A 25565-nucleotide genomic window follows, 5' to 3' on the forward strand; every position below is an offset into this window, starting at 1 on the left:
TTTCCTTAAAGCTTCAGGTTAAAATAATAAATTCTAGAAAAGCTACCCTAAATCTGCACACAATGGAAGTATCTGAATAAAAAATTAACACGATTAATTAATTTTAATGTTCCCAAAACAATCCATAGTTTTGGCTATGTTTTTTTAATTGATTATTTTTAGCTCTAATGCAAAATCGATTATATAAACATGACTATAGTTAGCCTAAGAAAGCTAATATGTCATAATGTATTCCATTAATTATATTTATGCATATATAAATATTTGAAATAAAGTAAAAACTGGAAAATGTCTATTAATAATTGACCAAACACTTCTTAATATAGTCAGCCTCCAAATTAATAAGCAGCTAAAAGTAAAAGACAGAAAAATAACTCCATGGAGAAATAGCACATAAAGATTTTTCTTAAGTACATTTTAAAGAATTTCTAGATTTCAATAACAGAACATAACAAAAATAGTAAAATAAATTTAACAGTCTGCAAAACAAATTTACAAAAACGTATTAGAGAATGTAATCAGTAGGATTCTCAAAAATATTTCTAAAAACTTCCATTCTTGTATAGTTTCTTAGTAGCCATTTTTGCAAAGGGCTATCATTACATGTTTCCACAGTGGGCTTCTGGGAGCCATCAGCTACTTTGCTTACTGAGAGACAGGACTGGGTGATTATGTGAAGAAGAGTGTGGGTCTGTTTGACAAAGAAAATAATGAATAATGACAAAATCAAGTACAAAGGCAGTAATCAATCATTCTTGGCAACATACAATTTCTACTGGGTAAGGATGGAAGGCACACGTCATAATAATTGCATCCATGGAGCTAAGAGCCACATCCTTTTAGATGACTTTAGTATCAACTGTATTAAGTAGGAGCAAATGAAGATAAGACTGGGAAGATGGAGCAGAGCCTGAGATCAGATGTTGAAACATTTTGAGCAAAAGGTTATTTTGGACAGAAAAGGTATATTCTCAATGTTCACTCTAGTGATAAAAATATTTTTTATAGTGCTAAATGGGTTATTTTGTGAGTAGATATTCAAAATTGTTGAATACCCAGAGTTTTTTCAGTTATGGTTTGTGAGTTCCTCACTTCTTTGCCCTAAACTTGAACAGATGCCAGGGAAGAATCCAGGGGAGAATATATTGATTTAATGCTTTGCTTTACTTTGTACAGTATGGTACTCAAATTGTTTCCACCATGTTTTCACGCAGCTGACCTGTGTTAAAAGTGTTGCACATATGCATTGCCGAATTCATCTAAATGTCAATTAGAGAATTAATGAAGAGAGGAAAAAGAAAAGGTCAGCTCCACTTGGGCTCTTAATTTGACCTAATTCTCCAAACACAATTTGTAATTAATTTTTTTCTTGTTTTCGGTCTATTTCCTCCTCAGGAGCATTAGCTCCAGGAAGGCCAGGAACTATAACTATATACATCAAGCCTAGTGCCTGCCCACAGGAGGCTCTTTATAAGTTCTGATTGAAACACTTATGAAAGGCCAATGCAGAAAATAAATTCTGTTAAAATTAAACTACATCTCTTTTGCTGCTTATTGGACACAAATCATTGGATTTTCTATTTCAAGGACTTAGTGTCTATAGTAAAATTGTAGACAAATGATTTATAAATATACAAAGGATAACATGTATAATTATATTGTCATATATATGATTGTCATATATATAATTTATATTTAAGATTTTATATATACATATATATGTATATATATACATATATATACATATATAAATAAGATTTTATATATACATATAAATGTATATATATATACATTTATATATATATATACACACACATATATATATATATATATATATATATATATATATTTAGCCAAACTTGAATTTCCTGTCTATACTGTTGAAAATTCCTAAGCTTGATAATCCTCTATCTTCAGTGATGTTTCTTTTCATAAAAAAATTTTCTTGGTAAATGTCATGTTAACATCAAAGACTTTAGTGATTGTGAATTTCATCTTTTATTAAAACGAAAAATGAATTATAAAGTTTTCCTTGATTTCAAACAAAACAAAACTTGCTTTACCTATTCTCAGGAAATATAACTCCAGAGCATAAATACAGTATAAAATTTTCCATAAAAAATACTATTATAATATTTCCCCTAAAGTGTTTATCATATGAGTGACCATGAAAAACATTCAAAGAACTTTCACTCCTGGTACTTCTGAAAAGCCAGTAGGGGGGGTGCCTGGGTGGCTCAGTCAGTTGGGACTCCGACTTCAGCTCAGGTCATGATCTCACGGTTTGTGAGTTCGAGCCCTGCGTTGGGCTCTGTGCTGATAGCTCGGAGCCCGGAACCTGCTTCAGATTCTGTGTTTCCCCCTCCTCTGCCCCTCCCCTGCTCATGCTCTGTCTCTATCACTCAATAATGAATAAATGTTAAATTTTTTTTTTAAAGCCATTAAGCCAGAAGAAAAATTAGAAATCTCAAATAATCCCATTGGGATAAAAAGTATTTTTTGTTTTAAAAATCCCACAAAAACATTGAGTTTTCATTTGTTTGAAAAATGTGTAGTTTACTTATTTTTTCTCAGTGTTTCTCAATGATTAATATTTTGTGTTTTCTAGTTATTTTTAGTGCTCATATTATGCAAATTTATATTCATCCAATGAAATATCCTTTCACTTTATCGTGGTCTTTCTTATTCTGTATTCAAAAAAATCTAAAAACATAAGAACTACACAATTTCTACAAAGTAGATTTGCCAAAAATCCTTTCCCTTTTCCATTTGGGGGAGTATCTTTCCAATTTGGAGCTATTATAAATAATGCTATCATAAACACCTCTGAACATCTCTCTCCACATGTATAGTCACTTATTTAGAAATTATTCTTGAAGTGAAATCACAAGATCAAAAGGTATGAACCTTTTAATACATACTAGCAAAGTTTAAAAAACATCTACGATACTTATTTTGTAATAATAGCAGTAGCAGCTAACATTTCTCATGATTATATGCTAGGATACTGCATGGGTGTCAGTATTACTACATCTACACCAGTGTTGTGTGTTCCATTAAAAACATTTCTTGACAGAGACAGGATAGAGAAATAAATATAAGAACACATGTGAAATGATTTTTTTTATTTACGTATTTCTGATAGTTCTAAATAGCCAATGACAATGAAAGAGAAAGTTAACTTAAATATTTCTCCTGTGCTGATTATTCAAGACCTTGCAGAGTTTTATATTAGGTATACTTTTTATTTTCTATGAAATACTCTTTATTCAGCATATCAGCCCTTATCGTACTTGTTGCAAATGCCTCTCACAACTTTGGAAGACTGTCATGTTAATTCAGTTTTGAAGGTAATGTGACATACAGGCTGACATGAAGCATACTGCCGAATATCTTTTCCTATTGCTTTATTTAAAATATTGGCTGGAAAACAAGGTAAGATGAACCCTAAGCCAGGACTGGTTTTTGTTTATAACCTTACTTAATCATTTTCCTTTGAAGTATAAAACATTAGTATTTTCTGGGATTTACAAAATTTGAATTATACTATTTAAAGATGTATAAGAAAATAATTCCTGTCTTTAAACATATACATATGTTTTGCTATCTAAGACAGGATGTGTCATGCATGGAGTATCCCTAAATCTACCCTTTTGAAAAGATAATTACTGTTGAAAGCCAAGTGACCTCAGACTAAGAAAACGAGTTTAATGACAAAGTGAGAATTATAGAATTAAGTCATACTTTTGCATCTTCTTTATTAGAAAGCACTAAGTGAAAAACTTGATAATTTAATGAATGAATAGAAGTGACTGCCTGGTCGGTTAAAGAACCAATCATACAGGCTTCAGTTTAAACGATTCCTTACTAAAATTTAGTTTAGAAAGTTAAAAATTTTAAATGAAACTCGATTGTTATATATAATAAGCAAAAACAACGTTATATTCAATAGCAAAGGCAGTAAGATTTCCCCTATTGATAAAGTATGAAATAATAATTATTTAAACAGTAATATATAATGAAGTTGTTATTCAAAATATTAAGTATGATCTCCTGACATGGTGAACTGTGTTTCATTAGAACAGAATATGAGTAGTCTAAAAAAAATGAGTGTAATGTTTCAGAAACAAGAACTAAAATTACAATACTAAACTATTGAAATTCCTATTCACTAATTGAGTCTACATAAGAAACCACAGCTATGGGTCAATGGGAATGTGGAAAGGTAACACTAGTCAGATATACACAGCCTTCTAAAGGTAAATTGAGTCACTGTTTTTATTAGGAGTGCTACACAGGGAAATGGCTGGGTTGCATTATAGATTACTTACCTTGAAATTATATTGCCATTTACCTGCTTTCTGATGAAGGTAAAAGGAGGAGGTGTTAGGTAAAGTCTAAATATAAGCTTCTGTGATTTCAGTAAATATCAGTCCAACATATTTTACCTACTGAAAAAAAATCCCTTATCTTGTGACTCTGGGAAACATTTGATACAGATAGATATTGAATTCATTTTTTCAGTCAACTTGCTCAGTCACATGAAAAACAAGACTTATTTTTAGCATCATATTTTGCTCCCTTATTTTTTTCTTTGTTGCGTAGTGTTTGTTGAGCATAAGTGCTCTGTCCTAAAATTAGATTCTTACACTGTATATAGCTGCTTGAATGTTCAAAAATAAATGATTATATGCGCTTATTGTCAGAAAATGTAAATTTCAAATGCATTGGAACACAACTGCAATGTTCAAATTGAATATAAGGAAATCTAGAATAGAATGGATGGATGACAACTTTATAAAAGTAATTTTTAAAATGTTTCAGTGCGATGAAATTTAGATTTCTTTTTTCTTTTTTCTAATTCTGTGGCAGTTGCTTTCATAGCACCATAGTGTTCAGGTAATTGATTTAAGAGGTTATAGACCAGGTGAGGATCTTGTAGTTTTGTTGGTGATGCTCAGTTGCCCCCAAACTGAACATGTTTAGCCAGGTATAAAGTGATACCGAATTAAATTCATGGCTGTGTTAAAAAAATATTAAGAAAGTGAAAAATTCTATGTTTCAAATTAAAGTTGGCCAAAGACCTGTATCTATTGCCAACATGTGCTTAGTTTCACTCAAATAAAAGAACCAATTAGATATTAAATTATGAATATGTATAAAGTTTGTAAGCAATTAGACCATACTGGCAAAGTGGTTTTATGACTGTTCGTCTAAATAGTCTATTGCAGAACATCTTTCCAAATATTAAGGAAAGGAAAAATTGTATGTGAATAAAATTGGTAAATTTTAACCACTTGATAATTGATGATATTTAATCCCTTTCATTTATAATAATACACGTTTAGCTTATCAGATCAGCATCATTAAAAGCATCAAATTGTTTCTAGTTTTTCAATGACCTCAAAAGGCAATGTAGGGTAGTGGAAAAATTGCTGGATTCAGTGCCAGAAACCTGGGGTCTAAAACCTAGAGAAACTGTTTTAACACTTTAAGCTTACATTTACTAATATAAAGAATACAAATAATACTAATATCTTACAGGATTATTAGAATTTTTTGAGAAAACAGATGAAATTATAGACACTCTAAATTTCATTCCCTTCGCTTTTCCCTTCACTTATCCAAGAAGCAAACAAACTGGAGAGGCTCCATGTTTTGAGGCTTTATGATACTGTTTGAATTTTTCTCTGGATTTTCTAATAATTCTCCTATTAATGACTTTTCTAAAATTGAAAGTGCTATGGGAGATGAGGTGATGGAATGTTTCAGTTGTACACACTGTGAGATTTGCAGTTGTGAGTTGCTAGATTTCCAGTCACTAGCTTTCTTCGATTACTATATTAGAATGTCATTTCTGCCCCCATCGCTGGCAGTGTGATCTTTGTGCTTACTTCCTGCCTGATAAAGGCTGAACGAAGAGACCTTTAAGAAAAGTTTCAGCTCTTGTAATCCTGTGAACTCCACCAAGTTTTATTCTGCTTTGATAGTATACCACCCTCAGGTTCCTCAAAGAAAACTAATTTTGCCTTGGTAGCAGTAGATAAATAACTGAATTAAAGAAGCAGCAAGTACCACTTTCTACTTCCCACAGGGTGGATGCCAGAAGACCAGCACTACTTGGCAATGACTCCTCTTTCCCAGCACCTCTCACCCTTTACTCCCTATCCCTCCCCCATCTCTCCTGAAGGCCTGTCATTTTCCAAAGTATATTTATGCCTTTTCTTAACTTTGCAATAATTCCAACAGTTTATAAAAAGACTAAGGAAGATAAGTAGATGTTTGGCCACTGTCTAGACCTTCTCAAACTTTAATATGTATGTAAATGACTTGGGGATTTGTTAAGATGCAGACTCCGATATAGTCTTGTAAAATTCCAAATTTCCAAAAAGTTCCCAGGTGATGTTCCTAGTCTGAGAATCACACTTTGAGTGGTAGGAGTTAGGACTGTTCTGTAGACTAAGTATTAGATTTAAATTTCTTTAAAAAAAAGTCTCTATTCTTCTGACTTTTTTACAAATAAAATCAGTCTTATTTCAAAGCTGAAAATTCCAGAAAAGTGATTCATTATTCCTACAATTATTCTACTCTTATGACCTCTCCACAGTATGATTTATACACTCATAAATTTGGCAAAAAATCTCTACTATGACTTAAATATTAATTTTAGACAAGTTGAACATCATGATTTAATTTTAAAAACAAACATAGGAGGGTAAAGTATGTTATATAATTATTACTATGATCAGATCTTTTAAAACCTAAACATTTCTCAATATTTATGGAATATTATAAGCTTTTTCATGTGTGTTCCAGAAATGAAGTTTACATGACACAAGGTATTCCAATGCTATAAAGATACTACAGTAGCTAACTACTAGTCACCCAAAATAGTAAATTTACAAAAACATTTCTTTGTCTTAGGTGAAGCAATCTATTTTTTTTTCTCTTTTCTTTCAAAATCCCTTAGTATTCAACAGTCTTACTGCTGGCTGATGAAAACATAAACAAAATATACACCTAAGTACCAATAATATAGTTATTTCAGAAATTAAAGAATCTGAGTTATGACCATAGTAGCCATTGCCCACTCAAAAAATAAGGAAAGTTTGAAGATTAAAAGTGGCACTCTGAAATTCAACACTGCTTTACCTTATCAAAAGTACATATACTCCTTCTTTCCTTATAAATATATATTCTAGATTTCTTAAGTTTTAACACAAGGCCAATAAAGTTCTGGGTTCATTGCGAAAACTAAAGAGCAACAGCAACATAAAGTTTTATTTAAAAAAAATGCTACTTGTAGGATTTCTCCTTTATCTGTACATTTATCTGTACTGTACAGAAGGAGGGAGCCAAGGGTCCAGGTTTACCCCCATGTATAATTAAAGGAAGTATCTTCTGCAGTCTTAATATAAAGGGTGGTGATGATGATAGCTCAAGAGAAAAAATGGGGGTCAGACAAAGGTGAACAAGGTACAGGGGAGACAGGAGTCTGAATAGAACACACTGGTGCATTATCGGAATGATTCAGGATGTTTGCCCTTAATTATGTCACAGAAGAAGAATATTTTATGTCCAAAGAGCTTGATTATATAAATTTTGGAGCCAAATTTTAACCCTACATAATCAATTTCAAATTATGTAAAAATTCAGTAAGTTTTCCTGCTAAGAAACTACAACATCATGCAAATTGGAAGGACATTCAAAAGTTTTTTAAAAGAAATTATTACAATATCAATAATACCACCGACTATACATTGGTTTTTAAAATGTTACACTTGCAGAGTATTTTAGGCTTAGGTAAAACAGTGCATTTGTGAAATTTCTTTACCTCTAGTGCATTATTTATCTTGCAAGAATAGTTCTTATTTTAAGTCACCAACCATTTAATGAGGAAAATGTAACACGGATGACCCAATTCATTTTGTTAAGCAAAGGGAGTGGAAAGGAACGAAGCTGTTTCAAGGCAACTTCCTTATGGAGAAGAAAATATTTCTTTTTTATTAGCTCCATCTGATGGTTGATCTGGTTTTTACACACAGCCTGGCTATAAATTCCCAACAGTAATTTTATTGTTTTCTCTCCCTCTCTTCTATCAGAAAGATGTACTACATTGAGGAAATGCTGCTTGGCTGATTATGTACCTAATTAGGTTATCGAATTTTGCAAAGTATTTACCATTATAAAGAGCATTCTTGTTAATCTTATCAGCTTTTTTCTTTTTTCCTTTAAGTTGGGAAGCTGTAAAATTTAAAATTTGAAAATATTGTTGATATTGTCCTGTAATGCGCATCTTCATATATACCTCTCACCTAAGCGTAGCTGGCCACTTGCCTAACTTATATGAAGCATGTACATGTGATAGCACATTTTAAGCACATAAAAATGAATTTACTTATTCGTGTTTTACACAAGTGGACTAGTTTGGCAAAAACCTGTTTATATGCTATACCATCCAAATGCTATCAGATAGAGGCGTGCATGCTTGAAAAGAGAGTTCTTCCAATGCAGAAAAAGTAGCTTAGCATTTAAATGTATTTGAAATATATAAATGAGTTTAAGCACTAAATAATAAGTAAATTGAAGAAAATACTGTACCTCCGCATCATATTCCCATAACTGATTTCCTCTCATGTGATGGCATTTTAACATGATTACAGGTCCGCTGAGTCTAGACACATCCAAGCACAAATCATCGGTTCGGATTTCTTTGTCAGCGGTATAAGAAAACACCTGGGAATATAAAATTCAGCTAATAAAATAATCTTAAAAACAAAGAAACCCCACAATATAGCAGATTTCTCTGTGGAAGCATTGATACCAACTTGTGTTTTCAAATAGTCCCTGCTGTGTGATCTTGAGAAAGCTAGTTGACCTCTGAGTCCTTTCCCTCAACTGCAAAATAAGGCAGTGTCATCTGTTTCATAAAGTTTTTGTGAGGCCTCAGTTTAATAAACTGAAATAGTAAATAAATACTTATTATTTGGTGGCACCACATTTCCTGCACTATACTTGTCTCATATATCATACAACCGGTTCAATAAAATAAACTTTGTTAACCATATGGGGCTCAACAAAGGGCACTCCTTATTCTCACCACCATACGACCAGTACCCCAGCTCTATAGAGCTCATGATGTCTTTCATAAAGACGTTTAAATCTTTCTTTCCATAGGTACATCATGTAAATTTTATTAAATATTGTCAGTGTGTTTCCAAAGGTTGTAGAATTAGCTTCTCCAGAGAGCTCATTAAAGGTAGGCTCTCTGCTTATCTTATACGGTTATAGCTGGGCTTGGCTACGATTCTCAAAATATCCAACAAATGTCAAGGTGGATTGTGGATTCGTTGTTAGCTAATTTAAACTGATACTATAAGAATCTGTTTTTTTAAAAAATTCCTGGTATGAATAATTTATTTATAACATTGATTATTGAAGGTTCATGAGTTAGTAAGTACCTAAATTACAAAAGTTATTTTCTTCTGTTAGCTATGATAAGCATGGTTCAGTGTTTTGTGGGTATTTTTTTCTTTGCAATGTCAAGAGGGAATATAATAAGGAAGATTATATGAGGATCTTTTAGTTTTCCAATGCAATCTGATAAAATTGGAGGAAGTCAGCTCTAGAAATCAATTATACACTCTGGAGCCCTGGCCTGTAAGCTGAACAAGTTAGTCTTGAAGGGGTTGGCCTCTTCAGCACCGAGACTCAGGACTTCTCTGAAAATCACAAGTGGTAAGAGAAGAATGCAAAGTCAATGATAAGGAAATTCTTCACAAAGGTTGTACATTCTACTCAACAGTATAAAACCTTGAGAAGTATATGAAATTCATTTAATTAAACTATGTAAAATATAGATTTGATGTACGGCATTCAGAAAAAAATTTCCTATCTTTTGTACTTTTTAATGCTCACACTTTTAATGGGAATTATGAGTAACCAAGAGAATAAAAGAAATACCTATCAAACATAAGTACTATATCCTTTCCAAACATGGTATTTATTAATACAGTATTCAATTTAATACAAACATATTTAATAGCTGAATTTAGTAGGAGACCTTGATTTGAAGGAGGGAAATTTCTGGAGAAATTTCTTTTATCTTTTGTTTTAATGTGAAGTATAATTTTCCACACTGAAGTATTTTCTTTTAGTTGTATGCAGATGCCAGTGTAAATGGAAACACCAAAGCATTCACATTTGCCATTAATTTTGTATGAGGAGTACAATCACAGCCTGAAAAATGATTTTTCCTCAGGTCTCTTATGATAGTTTGGAAACTTTACCACATTCTTTTTTCCTTGATTACTAATTTTAATTCAATCAGTAGCTATCTTAAGTGATTTATACTCAATAAAGATATTTGTAGACTATATTCTAAGCCTATATATATATATATATATATATATATATATATATATAGTACCTGAAATTATGTTTCTTTGGCCTTTGCACTTGAAAAAAATTAACTGATGTTAAAATGCTTGGTCCACAGATAATTTTTTCCTTAAAAAAATCTGTATATAATGCTTTATTTTCTGGCATTAATTTGTTCACAAATCCTAATAATATGATTAATTTATTTTTCATACCTGAGAATCTCATTTTTATGCTTGATTACTATTTTTTTCTTGAAGTAAGTAGCATACTTTATTACACAGTGGTAAATGGAAGAATGGACTTTATTTTTTTAATATGATATTTATTGTCAAATTGGTTTCCATACAACATCCAGTGCTCATCCCAACAGGTCCCCTCCTCAATGCCCATCACCCACTTTCCCCTCCTTCGCACCCCCCCATCTACTGTCTGTTTATTCTCAGTTTTTAAGAGTCTCTTATGGTTTGCCTCCCTCCCTAGCTTTTTTTTTTCCCCTGTCCCATCTCCATGGTCTTCTGTTAAGTTTCTCAGGATCCACATAAGAGTGAAAACATATGGTATCTGTCTTTCTCTGTATGACTTATTTCACTTAGCATAACTCTCCAGTTCCATCCACATTAGTACAAAAGGCCATATTTCATTCTTTCTCATTGCCAAGCAGTATTCCATTGTGTATATAAACCACAATTTTTTTTTTATCCATTCATCAGTTGATGGACATTTAGGCTCTTTCCACAATTTGGCTATTGTTGAAAGTGCTGCTATAAACATTGGGGTACAAGTGCCCTATGCATCAGCACTCCTGTATCCCTTGGGTAAATTCCTAGCAGTGCTATTGCTGGTTCATAGGGTAGATCTATTTTTTAAATTTTTTGAGGAACCTCCACACTGTTTTCCAGAGTGGCTGCACCAGTTTGCATTCCCACCAACAGTGCAAGAGGGTTCCCGTTTCTCCACATCCTCTCCACCATCTATAGTCTCCTGATTTGTTCATTTTAGCAATTCTGTCTGACTTGTGTGAGGCGATATCTCAGTGTGGTTTTGATTTGTATTTCCCTGATGAGGAGTGACGTTGAGCATCTTTTCGTGTGCCTGTTGGCTATCTGGGTGTTTTCTTTAGAGAAGTGTCTATTCATGTTTTCTGCCCATTTATTCACTGGATTATTTGTTTTTTTGGGTGTAGAGTTTGGTGAGTTCTTTATAGATTTTGGATACTAGCCCTTTGTCTGATATGTCATTTGCAAATATCTTCTCCCATTGTGTCAGTTGCCTTTTAGTTTTGTTGATTGTTTCCTTGCAGTGCAGAAGCTTTTTATCTTCATGAGGTCCCAATAGTTCATTTTTGCTTTTAATTCCCTTGCCTTTGGGGATGTGTCAAGTAAGAAATTGCTGCGGCTGAGGTCAGAGAGGTTTTTGCCTGCTTTCTCCTCTAGGGTTTTGATGGTTTCCTGTCTCACATTCAGGTCCTTTATCCATTTTGAGTTTATTTTTGTGAATGGTGTAAGAAAGTGGTCTGGGTCATTCTTCTGAATGTTGCTGTCCAGTTCTCCCAGCACCATTTGTTAAAGAGACTGTTTTCCATTGGATATTCTTTCCTGCTTTGTCAAAGATTAGTTGGCCATGCATTTGTGGGTCCAATGCTGGAGTCTCTATTCTGTTCCATTGGTCTATGTGTCTGTTTTTGTGCCAATACCACACTGTCTTGATTACAGCTTTTAGTAGAGGCTAAAGTCTGAGATTGTGATGCCTCCTGCTTTGGTCGTCTTCTTCAAATTACTTTGGCTATTCGGGGTCTTTTGTGGTTCCATACAAATTTTAGGATTGCTTGTTCTAGCTTCGGGAAGAATGCTGGTGCAATTTTGATTGGGATTGCATTGAATGTGTAGATTGCCTTGAGTAGTATTGACATTTTAATAATACTTATTCTTCTAATCATTGAGCACGGAATGTTTTTCCATTTCTTTGTATCTTCTTCAATTTCCTTCATAAGCTTTCTATAGTTTTCAGCATACAGATCTTTTACATCTTCGGTTAGGTTTATTCCTACGTATTTATGCTTCTTGGTTCAATTGTGAATGGAATCAGTTTGTTTGTCTTTCTGTTGCTTCATTATTAGTATATGAAAATGAAACTGATTTCTGTACATTAATTTTGTATCCTGTGACTTTACTGAATTCATGTATCAGTTATAGTAGACTTTTGGTGGAGTCTATCGGGTGTTCCATGTACAATATCATGTCATCTGCAAAAAGTGAAAGCTTGACTTCATCTTTGCCAATTTTGATGTCTTTAATTTCCTTTTGTTGTCTGATTGCTGATGCTAGCACTTCTAACACTATGTTAAACAACAGCGGTGAGGGGCGCCTGGGTGGCTCAGTCGGTTAAGCGTCCGACTTCGGCTCAGGTCACGATCTCACGGTCAGTGAGTTGGAGCCCCGCGTCGGGCTCTGTGCTGAGAGCTCAGAGTCTGGAGCCCGTTTCAGATTCTGTGTCTCCTTCTCTCTCTGCCCCTCCCAGCTCATGCTCTGTCTCTCTCTGTCTCAAAAATAAATAAAAACATTAAAAACAAAAAAACAACAGTGGTGAGAGTGGACATCCCTGTCATGTTCCTGATCTCGGGGAAAGCTCTCCATTTCCCCATTGAGGATATTAGCTGTGGGCTTTTCATAAACGGCTTTTATGATGTTTAAGTATGTTCCTTCTATCCCGACTTTCTCGAGGGTTTTTATTAACAAAGGCTGAATTTTATCAAATGCTTTTTCTGCATCGATTGACAGGATCATATGGTTCTTTTCTCTTATTAATGTGATGTATCACATTGATTTGCGAATGTTGAACCAGCCCTGCAGCCCAGGAATGAATCCCACTTGATCGTGGTGAAGAATTGTTTTTATATGCTGTTGAATTCGATTTGCTAGTATCTTGTTGAGAATTTTTGCATCCATATTCAGCAGGGATATTGGCCTGTAGTTCTCTTTTTTTTTTTTTTTTTCCTGGCTGTCTGGTTTGGGAATCAAAGTAATGCTATCTTCATAGAATGAGTTTGGAAGTTTTCCTTCTCTTTCTATTTTTTGGAACAGCTTGAGAAGGATAGGTATTATCACTGCTTTAAATGTCTGGTAGAATTCCCCAGGGAAGCCATCTGGTCCTGGACTCTTATTTGTTGGGAGATTTTTGATAACTGATTCAATTTCTTCACTGGTTTTGGGTATGTTCAAGTTTTCTATTTCTTCCTGTTTGAGTTTTGGAAGTGGGTGGGTGCTTAGGAATTTGTCCATTTCTTCCAGGTTGTCCAGTTTGTTGGCATGTAATTTTTCTTAGTATTCCCTGATAATTGTATTTCTGAGGGATTGGTTGGAAACATTGAAAAAAATATTATTCATTTTTCTTTTTTGGTCCTCTCCCTCCATTTTTTCTTTTTTTTTTTTTTTTTGAGGAGCCTGGCTAGAGGTTTATCAATTTTGTTTATTTTTTTTAAAAAACCAACTCTTAGTTTCATTGATCTTTACAGATTTTTAGATTCTATATTGTTTATTTCTGCTCTGATCTTTATTATTTCTCTTCTTCTGATGGGTTTGGGGTGTCTTTGCTGTTCTGCTTCCAGATCCTTTAGGTGTGCTGTTAGATTTTGTATTTGGGATTTTTCTTGTTTCTTGAGATAGGCCTGGATTGCAATGTATTTTCCTCTCAGGACTGCCTTTGCTGCATCCCAAAGCATTTGTATTGTTGTATTTTCATTTTCATTTGTTTTCATATATTGTTTAATTTCTTCTCTAATTGCCTGGTTGACCCATTCATTCTGTAGTAGGGTGGGGTATTCTTTAACCTCCATGCTTTTGGAGGTTTTTAGACTTTTCCTGCGGTTGATTTCAAGCTTCGTAGCATTGTGGTCTGAAAGTATGCATGGTATGATTTCAATTCTTGTATACTTATGAAGGGCTGTTTTGTGACCCCGTATGTAATCTATCTTGGAGAATGTTCCATGTGCACTCGAGAAGGAAGTATATTCTGTTGCTTTAGGATGCAGAGTTCTAAATATATCTGTCAAGTCCATCTGATCCAAGGTATCATTCAGGGCCCTTGTTTCTTTATTGATCCTGTGTCTAGATGATCTATACATTGTTGTAAGTGGAGTATTAAAGTCCCTTGCAATTACCACATTATTATCAATAAGGTTGCTTATGTTTGTGATTGTTTTATATATTTGGGGGGTCTCATATTCGGTGCATAGGCATTTATAATTGTTAGCCCTTCCTGATGGATAGACCCTGTAATTATTATATAATGCCCTTCTTCATCTCTTGTTACAGCCTTTAATTTAAAGTCTAGTTTGGGGGCTCCTGGGTGGCTCAGTCGGTTGAGTGTCCGACTTCAGCTCGGGTCATGATCTTGCGATCTGTGAGTTCGAGCCCTGCATCAGGCTCTGTGCTGACAGCTCAATGCCTGGAGCCTCCTTTGGATTCTGTGTCTCCCTCTGTCTCTGTCCCTCCCCTGTTCATGCTTTCTCTCTTTCTCTCTCTTTCTCTCTCTTTCTCTCTCTTTCTCTCTCTTTCTCTCTCTTTCTCTCTCTTTCTCTCTTTCTCTCTCTTTCTCTCTCTCTCTCTCTCTTTCTCTCTCTTTCTCTGTCAAAAATAAATAAACATTAAAATTAAAGTCTAGTTTGTCTGATATAAGTATGGCTACTCCAGCTTTCTTTTGACTTCCAGTAGCATGATAACTAGTTCTCCATCCCCTCACTTTCAATCTGAAGGTGTTCTCAGGTCTAAAATGAGTCTCTTGTAGACAGCAAATAGATAGGTCTTACTCTATGTCTTTTGGTTGGAGCATTTAGTCCATTTACATTCAGTGTTATTATTGAAAGATATGGATTTAGAGTCATTATGATGTCTGTAGGTTTCATGCTTGTAGTTATGTTTCTGGTACTTTGTGGTCGTTGCAACATTTCACTCACAGAATCCCCCTTAGGATCTCTTGTAGGGCTGGATTAGTGGTGGTGGATTCCTTCAGTTTTTGTTTGTTTGGGAAAACCTTTATCTCTCCCTCTATTCTGAATGACAGATTTGCTGGATAAAGGATTCTCGGCTGCATGTTTTTTTTCTGTTCATCACATTGAAGATTTCCTGCCATTCCTTTCTGGCCTGCCAAGTTTCAGTAGATAAATCCATCACTAGTCTTATAGGTCTCCCTTTATATGTTAGAGCATGTTTATCCCTAGCTGCTTTCAGAATTTTCTCTTTATCCTTATGACTTTATCCATATGACTTTATGCTTTATCCATATGACTATGATATGTCATACAGAAGATCTATTCAAGTTAGGTCTGAAAGGAGTTCTTTGTGCCTCTTGGATTTCAATGCCCTTTTCCTTCCCCAGATCAAGGAAGTTCTCAGCTATGATTTGTTCAAGTACACCTTCAGCCCCTTTCTCTCTCTCTTCTTCTGGAATTCCTGATACAGATATTGTTTTATTTGATTGCATCATTTAGTTGTATAATTCTCCCCTCATACTCCTGGATTTTTTTTATCTCTTTTCCTCAGCTTCCTCTTTTTCCATAATTTTATCTTGTAACTCACCTATTTTCTCCTCTGCCTCTTCAATCCATGCTATGGCTGCCTCCATTTTATTTTGCACTTTATTTATAGCATTTTTTAGTTCCTCATGACTATTTCTTAGTCCCTTGATCTGTGTAGCAATAGATTCTCTGCTGTGTTCTATGCTCTTTTTCAAGCCCAGCGATTAATTTTGACTATTCTAAATTCTCGTTCCATTATATTGCTTAAATTGGTTTTGATCAATTCGTTGGCTGTCACTACTTCCTGGAGTTTCTTTTGAGGAGAATTCTTCCATTTCATCATTTTGGGTAGTCCCTGTGGTAGCTCCAAACTGCAGGGCACTTCCCCTGTGCTGTCTGGAGAAACTTGTGTTGGTGGGTGGGGCCGCAGTCAGACCGGATGTCTGCCCCCAGGCCACCACTGGGGCCACAGTCAGAATGGTGTGTACCTTATGTTTCCCTCTCCCAGGGGCAGGACTCATTGTGAAGTGATGTGGCCCCTGTCTCGACTACTTACACATTGCCAGGTTTGTGGTGCTGCTGTGATGGGATCTGGCGTATTAGCCAGGGTGGATCTGCAAGGTGGACAGGGGTGGGAGGGGCAGGCTTAGCTAGCTTTGCTGTCAGTGGTCCCCTGCAGAAGGGGCCCTACAGCACCAGGGTTGGGGTAGGGGAGGGAGGCAGGCCTGTTGGAGGGATGGATCCACAGAAGCACAGCATTGGGCTTTTGCATGGTGAAAGAAAGTTTGGTGACGAGAACTGGTTCCCTTTGGGATTTTGGCTGGGGGATGGGCGAGGGAGATGGTGCTGGCTAGCACATTTGTTCCCTGCTGAGCTGAGCTCTGTCTTCTGGGGCTCAACACCTTTCCCTCCTGGAGTTCTTTCACCCTCCCCACTCTCTGAGCACAGAGCTGTTGACTTTTAACTTTCCAGATGTTAAGTCCCGCTGGCTGTCAGAACTCACGCAGTCTGGCCCCTCCACTTTTGCCCCTCCGCTTTTGTAAGCCAGACTCGGGGGCTCTGCCTTGCTGGGCGGACTGCCCCTCCACCACCCTGGCTCCCTCCCGCCAGTCCGTGTAGTGCGCACTGCCTCTCCGCCCTTCCTACCCTCTTTCGTGGGCCTCTTGTCTATGCTTGGCTCCAGAGTCCATTCTGCTAGTCTTCTGGTGGTTTTCTGGGTTATTTAGGCAGATGTAGGTGGAATCTAAGCGATCAGCAGGACGCAGTGAGCCCAGAGTCCTCCTAAGCTGCCATCTTCCCCTGACTCTACTATGCTTGAGTATTTCTAGGATGGTTTTTATTCTAATAATAAAAAAGTTAGTGTAAGTCATGTATATGTCTTTCTTGATTTTATTTGGAAATTATTAGGCTTGATCTCCATTATTTACTCCTTTTATCTATCCGCTTTTTACCCATAATTATCATCTTTGTGCTTTTTCATATCTCCTACTGTAGGAGGTTCATGGAATTCACTTTGGGATAGACTAAAATTGCATATGCAAAATACTTTGCAGAGATCCAGGTACCCAGAAAGCAGTCAGTAATTGATATTTAGTGTTACTATATCAGTCTTAGAGGTCCTCCCAGGTTGTGGCCTTGTATGTGAATTCCTGCCTTGATAGTATGCACAGTACCCAAAGAATTTTTAGGACAGGGTCCAGCAGGTTTTGCTCTTACCTATCTGTGCTGAGCCCTTTGCATGCAGTTCTGAGGAGAGGCTCTAATACCTGAAGACTATCCTGACACTTGCAGCATATATAGTCACCCTTCACTGAATTTCTTACGACTTTGGGGACAATGTCCTTAGATTCCTTAGGAAGAAGGTGCTCCTTACGGCTGTTGCCTATTGGCTGTGTCAGTACCCCACATAGGCTCCCTCAGGTGGTATGTGTAGCTCCTGGAAGAGTATCTGCCCAATCTGTTCTCCTGCTATAATTAAAACCTTTATTCCTGATTATAAGGTAAGGTAGTTCAATCCTGAACACATATGAAGCACATTAACTTAAACATCACACATGTTGATGACTTTGAGATCGAGCCCTTCATTAGTGAAGTCTAATTGTATGTTCTTTTACAAAAATTGGACACTATTCCTCCCTTTCTAGTTAACTTTCAATGCTTTATCAGTACTGCTTCTTACCAAAACCAGAAGTGAGTTACATAAATACTATATTTAGCATATATTTCCAGTTGCTCCAATGCAGTTTGATTCTAATAACAATTGGTTAAATCAAAGTCTAATCACTTTAAGTTGACTAGAAGCAGAGTAAAATAATCTCAGTGTCTTCTCATCCATTATAAAAGAGGAATAAGGAGGAGGTTAACATTAATTGAGCACCTGTTTTAGAAACCATGTATAATATGATTCCTATATATTACATTAAATTTGCCCTTTTGTTTCATTGTACAATTACATTCATGTTCCTATGCACACCAACTTAACATTATTGCAAAGCATAATAAGTAGAGCTCTTTACATGAATTGTACAGGTGCAATAATTTATGGTGCTTTGAAAATTCTGTTTTGTACATAATCAGCAAATTTAACACAAAACATTATGACCCATCTAGCATTATGCATCTTCTTTTTTAGTCTGCTGGTCAAGCTGGCTCTACAAACAGCCACTAAAAAGGCCATTTTTACTCAATTATTTTAAGTTCAGCTACCTTAGAAGAAGTGATTGATCCTTTGTTCCATTTTGTGAGCCCTTTTAGTTATTATGCCTTCCAAAACTACTTTGATGACTATAACATTTTAGTTTTTATTGTCTCCTATTACATTAGTTTGCTAGGGCTGCCGTAACAAAGTACTCCACACTAGGTGGTTTTTAATCTCCTCAGAGCACTGGAGGACAGAGCCCCAGATCAAGGTATCAGTGGGATTGGTTTCTTCTGTGCACCCCTCTCATTTGCTTGTAGATGACTTCTTTTACTTTGTGTCTTCACATGGTCTTCCCTGTGGCTGTGTCCTAGTCACTTCTTATAAAAACAACACTCTTATTAGGGCCCACCCCAATGATCTCATTTAATCTTAATTGCATCCTTAAAGATCCTATATCTTCCAATGTAGTCCTATTCTGAGGTATGGGACTAGGACCTCAACATATGCATTTGAGGTTGGGGAGAGACATGATTCAGCCCCTAAAGCCTATTAACCCCTTAAACTGAAAGAAATAGCATGTCTTTCCCTACCTCTAGTTGGGTAGATTTTTCCACTTGTTTAGGACCCTTAGGATTCAATTCAGAAAACATAATGGCCTGTTGAATATTACTAGTGAAAATTCTGAATGAAATGTAATCCCAGACCTTCTTCCCTTTTCCTAGGTTGGAAACCTGCATTGGGGTAGAACATAGTTGACTCCTTTATCTCACCATTTTAAGAACTTCTTTTCTTTCTTATCTCTCCTGCCCACTCCCACATTCCCCCACACTTCTAATTGGTTTTTGATTCCACCAGGGTGGTAGAAAGTATAAGAGGTCTTACCTGAACTGTCCTTGGTAACTCCTTCCTGTTCTCTGGCCTGGCAGAGATTTAAAGCTCCCTCTCTTGAGAGTGTTTAAGGTTCTTTAGAGATTCCCATAGCTAAGCACCTCTTACTGCAGTGCTGAGAAGACAATGCATATTTTATAAGTGGGCCACTTAAAAAAAAAATGTTTATTTTTGTGAGAGAGAGAGAACATAAGCAGGGGAGGGGCAGGGAGAGGGAGGGAGGGAGACACAGATTCAGAAGCAGGCTCCAGGCTCTGAGCTGTCAGCACAGAGCCTGAATCGGGCCTCAAACCCAGGAACAGTGAGATCACAACCTAAGTCGAAGTCAGCCACTTAACTGAGCCATCTAGGTGCCCCAAGTGGGCCACTTTTTATGGCTTGACCAAGGAGGCAAGCTGACTCAGGCAGTGCAGTCACTTCAATTCAGTTGTCACAGGCCAGCTATACTTTGTGTGAGTCAAGTCACAGCCTGCCATATTCCCCAAAAGCATGAAGCACCTAGCAATGAAGCCCGTAAAATGGTGTTCTACATAATGTTCAGGGCACAATGAACTGCAGGATTTTTTTTTTTTTTAATGTTTATTTATTTTTACAGAGAGGCAGAGAATGAACAGGGGAGGGGCAGAGAGAGAGAGGGAGACACAGAATCTGTAGCAGGCTCTGAGTTGTCAGCACAGAGCCTGACGTGGGGCTTGAACTCACAGACCGCGAGATCATGACCTGAGCCGAAGTTGGACGCCTAACCGACTGAGCCACCCAGGCGCCCCAGCAGGATTTTTTTCAAGAATTATTAAGACTTTCAAATTTCAAACCCTGCTTGACCTCATGGGTTGTGCACCCAGGAAGCTGCCACCCCTGCCTTGAGTCCTCTCAATAAGGTTTGTCCCTGAAAGCTAGACTCCCACCCCCTCCTCTCTAGAGGGCGGGCAACTACTCCCTCCATAGAAAACCTCAGTCTTCTCCACCCTTTGATGCCTCCTGTCATGGGTTGAATTGTGTCCCCCAAAAGATATGCTGAAGTACTTTCTTGTAAGCACCTCGGAAGGTGAATGTATTTGGAAATAAGGTCATTGCAGATGGAATTAGGTAAGTTACCATGACATCGTACTGGAGTAGGGTGGACCCTTAATCCAAAATGACTGGTGTCCTTAGGAGAAAACAGAGACATACACAGAGAAAATGCCTCTGTGATGACAGAGGCAGAGATTGGAGCCAGGTGTCGTCTACAAGCCATGTGGATTGCAGGCAAATACCAGAAGTTAGAGGCAGCAACAGAGGATTCTCCCTTACAGGTTTCAGAAGGAATACGGCCTTCCCGACACCTTGATTTCAGACCTGTAGCCTCAAGTATTGAGAGACAATGAATTTCTATTGTTCAAGGCACCCAGTTTGTGATAGTTTGTTAGGGCAGCCCTAAGAAACTTATATACCTCCTTCTATTTCTTATGATGGTTGCAATATGATGGTTGCAAATTTTGCATAGTAAAGTCTGATTTTAGATTTCACATCAGTGGCATCTTGGTGTCTGGGCTGAAAATGGTAACATCCAGTTATACTTTCCGAAAGCATCAATCATTTTTATAATCATTTTTCTATTTAAATATATCTTCATAAAGTGGCTCTTTGCTGTATGAGGTGAATAACCTGCTTTTATTGTAGATTTTATAGAGATCAGATTAATTTCTGTCTCTGAATTGATGTACTCAAATAACTGTAGGAGTAATGCCCAACATATAAAAGATGATAGCCAATTTCAATCTGTTCCTCTCAATCAACATTTTTTTTTTTTTTTTAGAGAAGGTAAGCATTTTCAATATTTCACCTATGCGTATGGTTTGTTCTGGATTTTTCACTTTTGAAAGTATGTTCAAAGGCATTTATTTCATATTTTTTTCAAATATCTACAATTAAAACATTTTAACAATTTTCAAGGATTGTTGTGAGAATGATCTAAAGTATTTTTGCATTCATTCTTTATTTCACACAATTAAAGATTGTGTCTATACATACCTTGCTTAAAATGCTAATGTTATACAGATACTTTTTTGAAACTACTTTTATCTTTACCCCTTTGAAAAATTTGAAGTTTGAAAAACTGCAAGCAAATTTTGCTCAGATTTGTAGCATAAGCAGCTGTATGCAAAACCACTCAAGCAACACAAGTTGCAAAAGGAAGTTCACTGTTCTGAGCCAGGGGTTCAGGAGCTAAAACGCCCTCTGGTGGCTCTGCATTGTTACAGTATTTCTTCTAACATGAGGAAATACTTTGTAATACACACACTAATTTTTCTATTATGTTTATATGTATTTTGTGTTTAAAGGGTTCATAAGTGTATTTTATTCACCTTTATTATATAGGCTGTGATTTCTCTAGATTTAGTTTTGAATTTGTAAAATACTTTTCCTGCTGAGTCCTCCTATTTACTATAAATGTTCTCAGTTTGAAGGGACGCTCTGTCACTGTATGCCAACTGCTGCACTTTCTAGATGAAGAAACTAAGCAACAGAGTTACAGGATTCGCACAATTTTCCAGAGCCACTTAGTGACGGAGGTCTTTCCGGACCCCAAATTCATTGCCACTATTCTTTTACTTGAGTACACTACCCCTTAAGCCCCTGTCACTTGGTCATTTTGGAAATTTGCGCCCTCTGGGAGATGACTTTAGGTATTTCAAGTGTGGTCAATTTGAGAAATCTGCTAAGAATCCAGAAGGATAAATTATTAACATTCCCCCACTAACACACACGTATCATAGTAGTTTTCCTCCCCCTCATTCTGTAAAAGTAGCCCAGGAGAATTGTTTAACAATAAAAGACCTTTAGCAATGTGATTTATTTTTCAAAATATCCTCTCAGTGTATGTCACACCATTGTGACATTAGCATGAAGAATGCATACATGGAATTGAATTCATCAATGGAGCTGCCAAGGAAAGAACCTTTGCTTCTAGACTGGATCTTTTTCTGTCTTAATTGATTATTTCAGTTTTCATCTCCAGCCTGTTACCTCAGTGGTCTGTGTGGAAGAGGGTAAGGAGAGTAGGTAGCTTCTGGCTGTGTGCTCTTTACTTATCTTACATGCCTAGACGATATCTATGGTCTTTTACAGATTTGATGCTCTAAAACTCTATTATTAAAAACAGAATGTTGGTACATATCTCGTATTCAATATTCCCATCCTCTCTTCAACATCAGCCATGATGCATCAACTCTTTCCCCTTTTACTTTGATGTAACAACTTTATATTTCTGAATTTGTGATCAGCAAGTCACTTCATCCTTCCATCCCTGACTGGGTATGTTTTGATCACTTCATTAGGGCTCTCCTTCCCATTCCACTTTTCCCAGAAAAGGGCAACTCTCCTTAAGGTTCTTCACTTTCTTCTTGTAGCACTTTGTAACTACTCTCATCTACTCATCTGCATTGTATTGCAGGTATGGTATCGTTTGCACATATGGTGAGTGGGATGGCACTCAAACAATGGGCTTTGGGAAAATGACACAGACCTGGGTTTGGCCTTCCCTCTACTACTCATCAGAACCACAGTTACTGTGAGCCTTTGTCAAAATCTTGTCTTCCTTATCTGGGAAAAGGGATAAAGATGCCCACTGTTTTCTGGGCTACTTCAGAGGTTGAATGAGGTAATTCATGTAAACTCTAAACACAGTACTTGATGTAAGTAACATTTCAGTACTCGTTGTTATCTGTACAAAATCCAGGCATATAATTCACATTTGATTACATTCTGTCTCACCTCTGTGTTCTATTTTATATTTCAAATCTTGCTGCCCCAATAACAAATCCTAAGGATATACTTTTGAACACCTATGGAAACAATTCTAGGAAAAGGATATTTGCCCAATAATTACTTACTCAATTGAAATGAAAACAATTTGTCTTTGGAATCTCTAGTTCACTTTGTGAAAATTAGTGCAGGAGAGTTAGGTAATATAAGCAGGATGCACTAATACAATAACAAAATGTTACATTTCTTTCTTTATGTTTCTATTTTCCTTCTATGTCATTGTTAAATCCTCCCATTTTAGACACTATTGATGTTAAAGTTTATGTATGTTTAATACTTTACTGTCTTGAAGGGGTTTAAAGGAAGGCTTCAAGAAATGTAAAATATAAACATTGGGCTCCAAGTACTCATATTTTAGTATTGTGCTACTGAAGAATATAACTTACAAATTTAAGCCCCATTGGATATCCCACTAGATACGTTTGCATGTGCAGATGTTGTTTTCTATGCCATTGTGGTAGAATTCTCAGATGGCCCCAAGATTCCTATCCTAATACACATGCCCTTTGTAAACACCCTTTGCTTGAGTGTGTGTGAGACTCTTCTCTGACAGGAAAGTCACTCCATAACTATATTATGTTATATAAGACCTAGAATTAGAAACCCAAGAGACAGATTTTCCTGCTGCCCTTGAAGATGCACACTGCCTTGTTTTGGAGACCGCCAGTATGGCAGGGGAACTAGAAGAGCCCCCAGCTGCTGAGAGCAACTCCTGGCACACAGCCAGAAGAAAAACAACACCAAAAACCAATGATGGAAGCTCAGTTCCCCAACTTCAAGGAGCTAAAATCTGCCAATAACCAGGAAGCTTGGAAGGGGGCCCTGAGTCTCCAATGGAGTTCTCAGCTCTGGCCAACATCTTGATCTTAGTCCTATGAGACTCTACGCACAGAACCAGTCATGTTGCTCCTGAATTATACCTGTAGAACTGTGAGATGATAATTTTGCATTGTTTTAAGCCACAAAATTTGTAGTATCTTGCTATACAACAATAGAAAACTAATACGGTGACCATTAGGAAAAAGGAAATATATACAAAAATTCAAATTATTCTTACCATGTGAATACCTTCTCCCATGCTATGTCTCTATCATTTAGGTATTTATTCAATTATTCATCCATCTATTTATTCAAATACTTTTGGGCATGTTAAATGCTTCAGGCCTTATCCAAACTATATAGGCTCTTCCTGAAACTGAATTCAAAACCCAAATAATCTAATTGGGTGCCAACATTTTTGTAAGAGATTCCTCCACTATTCCAGCCTACCTTAAACTCTGTTTTCCATGTTCCCATTGTAATGATTTTCTGTAACAAATTATCTTTCTCTTGATGGTATTCTCTGCTACATTTACCCTGATTATATTATTCCTTATATATTTATTCTCTGAAGAATTTGCCCTCACACATATAAATTGCAAGGAAAGTCAAATGAATTACTGGATGGGATATTTTGTTTCAGCCATGGGAAATATAATACACACTTTCCCTTTATCACTAGCTCATGGAGTGATACCGTTTATCACTAGCACCATGGAGCACCAAGATATTTGGTCTTTAGGTTCTTACTGACTTATGCCTGCGAATGTAAAATAGACACAGCAGCAATAATATATATCATTCATGTGACATCTATATAAACTAGTATATTTGTTTGTGTTTATTAGCCAGAAATTCATGGTAAAAGACTTTTGTGCCATCCTTTCTGAATATATTTTTAACTGGTATTTTGATAATATTTCATATCTTAAAAGGTATCCACTTATATCATTAGGTACTTCTTGAAAGTCTGGTGTATGGAATAATAGATAAAAATGATTGAATATATGAAAAGCCCCGAAAGGCAAATTATGTTGTAGATGGCACAAAGATACATTTATTGTGTATCAGTTACAACTGCCTCTTATTTGTAAAGGTAAACTATACTTTAGATTGAATTAGACATAATTTTAAAAATAATTTCCAGATTATTATAGCATTTGCACTGAATGCAAATAAAACTAAAATTTTCCAGGTGATTTCAAACTTAAAGTAGTCCTTTTAATTTATACCAGTCATCATTGCTGCAAAGATCAGACTCTCTTTAGTTTGCAAGTCAAAGATTCAAGTGTAAGTAGTTTATTACTTAGATGATCCCAGGAAAAACCAGTAGGTGAGTAATGAAGGAAAAGAACTAACAGATGGTACATTACAACTTAATTGTACTATGGATAACTGGAACTTACGCCTTTGGGGATCTCTGCATAGAACAAGCAGTCCCCTCAAAGGGTGAAGAATTTGGGATAATGTATGTTATCTGCCATCAGTTTGCTTGGGATGTGCTTCCGGATGGAAATC

At 36.2% G+C, this 25565-nt stretch overlaps 1 protein-coding gene across 1 annotated transcript in view; it reads right to left on the reverse strand.

Moving 5' to 3' along the window:
- Positions 1-505: 505 nt before the first annotated feature.
- GALNT13 (polypeptide N-acetylgalactosaminyltransferase 13) overlaps positions 506-25565 on the reverse strand; it is a 528170-nt gene continuing 503110 nt past the window's right edge. The window contains exons 12-14 of the mRNA XM_049615630.1: positions 8602-8736; positions 4332-4361; positions 506-691 (exon numbers count right to left, since the gene is read on the reverse strand). Of these exons, the coding sequence (XP_049471587.1) occupies positions 506-691; positions 4332-4361; positions 8602-8736 (351 nt within the window). The remainder of the gene's footprint in view (positions 692-4331; positions 4362-8601; positions 8737-25565) is intronic.

The sequence above is a fragment of the Panthera uncia genome (genome assembly GCF_023721935.1).
Source record: "Panthera uncia isolate 11264 chromosome C1 unlocalized genomic scaffold, Puncia_PCG_1.0 HiC_scaffold_3, whole genome shotgun sequence".
Classification (NCBI taxonomy): Eukaryota; Metazoa; Chordata; class Mammalia; order Carnivora; family Felidae; genus Panthera; species Panthera uncia.